General features: G+C 47.4%; 2 protein-coding genes across 2 annotated transcripts in view; one reads left to right on the top strand and one right to left on the bottom strand.

Annotated features, from left to right (window-relative positions):
• The window catches only part of cp (ceruloplasmin), a 423,180-nt gene that overhangs the window by 174,212 nt on the left and 243,968 nt on the right, over positions 1–5,000 (bottom strand). The gene's annotated exons all lie outside the window — the stretch shown is intronic.
• dlg1a (discs large MAGUK scaffold protein 1a) overlaps positions 1–5,000 on the top strand; it is a 165,170-nt gene that overhangs the window by 109,552 nt on the left and 50,618 nt on the right. Inside the window, 3 exon segments of the mRNA XM_080535992.1 lie at positions 205–374; positions 860–996; positions 3,463–3,607. Of these exon segments, the coding sequence (XP_080392118.1) occupies positions 205–374; positions 860–996; positions 3,463–3,607 (452 nt within the window).

Below are 5,000 nucleotides of genomic sequence, written 5' to 3' on the forward strand. Positions count from 1 at the left end.
TGTGTTCTCCTCTCCTCTCAGAGTGTTCTGTGTTCTCCTCCCTCTCAGAGTGTTCTGTGTTCTCCTCTCAGAGTGTTCTGTGTTCTCCTCTCAGAGTGTTCTGTGTTCTCCTCTCCTCTCAGAGTGTTCTGTGTTCGCCTCCCTCTCAGAGTGTTCTGTGTTCTAGTTCCCTCTCAGAACGTTGTGTGTTCTCGTCCCTCTCAGAGTGAACGACTGCATCCTGCGGGTGAACGAGGTGGACGTGAGGGACGTGACCCACAGTAAGGCCGTGGAGGCGCTGAAGGAGGCCGGCTGCATCGTCAGGCTCTACGTCAGGAGAAGGAAATCGCTCACCGAGAAAATCCTGGAGCTCAAACTAGTCAAAGGTCCTAAAGGTGAGATGGCCTGAATCACCACCTATGGAGGTGTGTCTGTGTATTGTAACATGATATATTAGTATCAGACTTATATTTATTACCTGTCTGTTATGACCTTACACCTTTGATAACTCACATTTCTTGAGCTTAGAATTATAAGGTTCTATCTCCGTTTAGGGCAGTTCAGACATATTGAGCGTCAAAGTTTTTACATTCCATTATGTTTTGGAACCTTTGTATTTGATTAATTACTAGCTCAAAGATTTCAACATTTTAAAAATAACACCACGCAGGCATTAATAAACACCTAATTGATCAGATTATGTAAAAAACTCAATTCTGACAAAAATTGAGATAGAACCTTATAATTCTAACGTCACAATTTGTACAACTCTTCTTATCTCCTGCACTCCCTCATCCCCCCTCCATCATCCATCCTTTTTTCCCCTGTGCTTCCCCCTCCCCTTCTCTCTCTCTCTCCCCCCACCCCCCCCCCCTCGCAGGGCTTGGTTTCAGTATCGCAGGGGGCGTAGGGAACCAGCACATACCAGGAGACAACAGCATCTACGTCACCAAGGTCATCGAGGGGGGGGCCGCGCACAAAGATGGGAGGCTGCAGATCGGAGACAAACTCATGGCTGTAAGTCCACGTCCCCTACATCCCATGGCCCAGCATCATAACCCATGTTCAAGTATTTTCACTTCAAACATGCATGTGTCTCTCAATGTCTGCCTGTGTGTCATGAAGTATTGGTGAGGTGGTAAAGGGGTGTGTGAGGGGGAGGAGGCTGTTAAAGGGATATGTGAGGGGGAGGAGGCTGTTAAAGGGATATGTGAGGGGGAGGAGGCTGTTAAAGGGATATGTGAGGGGGAGGAGGCTGTTAAAGGGATGTGTGATGGAGAGTAGGGCTGTTAAAGGGATGTGTGATGGAGAGTAGAGCTGTTAAAGGGATGTGTGATGGAGAGTAGAGCTGTTAAAGGGATGTGTGATGGAGAGTAGAGCTGTTAAAGGGATGTGTGATGGAGAGTAGACTGTTAAAGGGATATGTGAGGGGGAGGAGGCTGTTAAAGGGATGTGTGATGGAGAGTAGGCTGTTAAAGGGATGTGTGATGGGGAGTAGACTGTTAAAGGGATGTGTGAGGAGAGGTAGGCTGTTAAAGGGATGTGTGATGGAGAGTAGGCTCTTAAAGGGATGTGTGATGGAGAGTAGGTTGTTAAAGGGATGTGTGATGGAGAGTAGACTGTTAAAGGGATGTGTGATGGAGAGTAGACTGTTAAAGGGATGTGTGATGGAGAGTAGGCTGTTAAAGGGATGTGTGATGGAGAGTAGGCTGTTAAAGGGATGTGTGATGGAGAGTAGACTGTTAAAGGGATGTGTGATGGAGAGTAGACTGTTAAAGGGATGTGTGATGGAGAGTAGGGCTGTTAAAGGGATGTGTGATGGGGAGTAGGCTGTTAAAGGGATGTGTGATGGAGAGTAGGCTGTTAAAGGGATGTGTGATGGAGAGTAGACTGTTAAAGGGATGTGTGATGGAGAGTAGACTGTTAAAGGGATGTGTGATGGAGTGTAGACTGTTAAAGGGATGTGTGATGGAGTGTAGACTGTTAAAGGGATGTGTGATGGGGAGTAGACTGTTAAAGGGATGTGTGATGGAGAGTAGGCTGTTAAAGGGATGTGTGATGGGGAGTAGACTGTTAAAGGGATGTGTGAGGGGAGTAGACTGTTAAAGGGATGTGTGATGGGGGAGTAGTCTGTTAAAGGGATGTGTGATGGAGAGTAGACTGTTAAAGGGATGTGTGATGGAGAGTAGACTGTTAAAGGGATGTGTGATGGAGAGTAGGCTGTTAAAGGGATGTGTGATGGAGAGTAGACTGTTAAAGGGATGTGTGATGGAGAGTAGCCTGTTAAAGGGATGTGTGATGGGAGAGTAGACTGTTAAAGGGATGTGTGATGGAGAGTAGACTGTTAAAGGGATGTGTGATGGAGAGTAGACTGTTAAAGGGATGTGTGATGGAGAGTAGACTGTTAAAGGGATGTGTGATGGAGAGTAGACTGTTAAAGGGATGTGTGATGGAGAGTAGGCTGTTAAAGGGATGTGTGATGGAGAGTAGACTGTTAAAGGGATGTGTGATGGAGAGTAGCCTGTTAAAGGGGTGTGTGATGGGAGAGTAGGCTGTTAAAGGGATGTGTGATGGGGAGTAGACTGTTAAAGGGATGTGTGATGGAGAGTAGGCTGTTAAAGGGATGTGTGATGGGGAGTAGGCTGTTAAAGGGATGTGTGATGGAGAGTAGCCTGTTAAAGGGATGTGTGATGGGAGAGTAGACTGTTAAAGGGATGTGTGATGGGGGAGTAGACTGTTAAAGGGATGTGTGATGGAGAGTAGACTGTTAAAGGGATGTGTAATGGGGAGTAGTAGGCTGTTGATGGCCTGTGATGACAGGAGGTCTCCCACAGTTCCTTTAATCATCTTGAAGGCCATTAGGGTTAGGGTTAGGCACTAATGCTGAGCCAGACATTTATTCAGACGGATCCGCTTGATCCAAATATAAGCTAATGAGACCCTCTCTTTTATTCTGTCTATATATAGACCATCCCTGCCAGTTGACCTCTCAAATAGTATACAGGGTTCGACAGTAACGCTTTTTTTACTTGCCCGGAGCAAGTAAAAAACTTGCCAGGTTTGTTTGCGCGAGCACGACGACGCTGCTGGATCCTGGATATGTTTACCTGTGTGCAGGAAGAACAACAGACAGCGCAGGCGCCAGACTAGACTAGATGATCGTGGAGTGAAGATATTATCAAAGCGGATGGGTGATCGACAGGCGCGTACGCTTTGATAATATCTTCACTCCACGATCATCTAGTCTAGTCTGGCGCCTGCGCTGTCTGTTGTTCTTCCTGCACACAGGTAAACATATCCAGGATCTAGCAGCGTCGTCGGGCTCACGCAAACAAACACGGCGAATGTTTTACTTGCTCCGGACAAGTAAAAAAGCGTTACTGTCGAACCCTGGTATACTAGTGTAGATTGGTGTTCTTGACCTGTTCCGATTCCCCTCAGAGGTTGATGTCTAGTTGGTTGTTGTGTTGTGTTCGCCTCCAGGTGAACAGCGCTTGCCTGGAGGAGGTGAGTCACGAGGAGGCCGTGGCGGCCTTGAAAAACACCCCCGACGTGGTTTACCTGAAAGTGGCGAAACCCAACAGTGTCTTCATGAACGACAGCTACGCCCCCCCTGACATCACCAACTGTAAGTGATTGCACACACACACACGCAGACACACACACGCAGACACACACGCAGACACACACGCAGACACACACGCAGACACACACGCAGACACATGCAGACACACACGTAGATACACACGCAGACACACACACACACGCACACACACACGCAGACACACGCGTAGACACACACGCGGACGCACACGCAGGCACACACGCAGGCACACACGCAGGCACATACAGGCACACACAGACACACGCGCAGACACACACGCAGACACACACACACACACGCAGACACACACGCAGACACACACGCACAGACACGCATAGACACACGCAGACACACACGCACAGACACACGCAAACACACACGCAGACAAACGCACACACACACACACACACCCCCACACACACACATTGTTCTCACCCCCTGCCACCCCCCTGGTCTTGCTGACCGTTGACCATCTGCTATTGTGTTATTGTGCTATTGTGTTATTGTGGTGTCACTCAGAGAAACACATGATGAACTACTTTCACACACACAGTTAGAGACATGTTAGAGAAGTGTGTTGAGCTGGGACAGCAGAGAAAGATGCTCCATTGATCCACACCTTCCCAGAAGTGCTGAGCTATTCTGATCTATAATGTCCACTACATTCATCCACTACATTATACCCCAAAGGTTTGGCTGCATACCCAATGTGATTAGACAACCTGTGTGTGTGTGTGTGTGTGTGTGTGTGTGTGTGTGTGTGTGTGTGTGTGTGTGTGTGTGTGTGTAGGTGCGTGCGTGCGTGCGTGCGTGCGTGTGTGTGTGTGTGTGTGTGTGTGTGTGTGTGTGTGTGTGTGTAGGTGCGTGCGTGAGTGCGTGCGTGCGCGTCAGTTGGTCTGAGAGGCATGGGGGACATGATAGCTTTCATTGTTATAGATATCATGTTTATTTACTGAACAATGAGAAGGATTTACTTTGTGACCATATGGCCTCATTAAGCAGTATTGTATGTTATTTAAGCAATATCACACCAGAGGGAGTGCTGTTATACTGAATATCAGCACGGCTGTGATTCGGTCGTAGGTACGAGGCCGCAGGCCTTCACTTCGAGTGTGATATTGCTTTTATACAACAGTTCTACAGCGCAATTTATTACTTAACAGTAATAAGTGACAACAGATTATGATTTGTTTGTTTATTTAATCATTTATTTTGGCTCCGTCAACAAAAGATAGTTCCGCAACTGGACTGTTGTTGCCTAGTAACCTGAACACAAACATCTGCAGGCGAGCTACTTTGTATTAACGGTCATTTCGGAGTGATACATATAGTTAAAGGTCCCAGTGCTGTTATACTGTATATCAGCACTCATGGAATGCCTCTTGTCCAATCAAATTACTTGGTCGGAACTAACTGT

Source organism: Nansenia antarctica (genome assembly GCF_963989245.1).
Source record: "Nansenia antarctica genome assembly, chromosome: 7".
NCBI classification, from domain to species: domain Eukaryota; kingdom Metazoa; phylum Chordata; class Actinopteri; order Argentiniformes; family Microstomatidae; genus Nansenia; species Nansenia antarctica.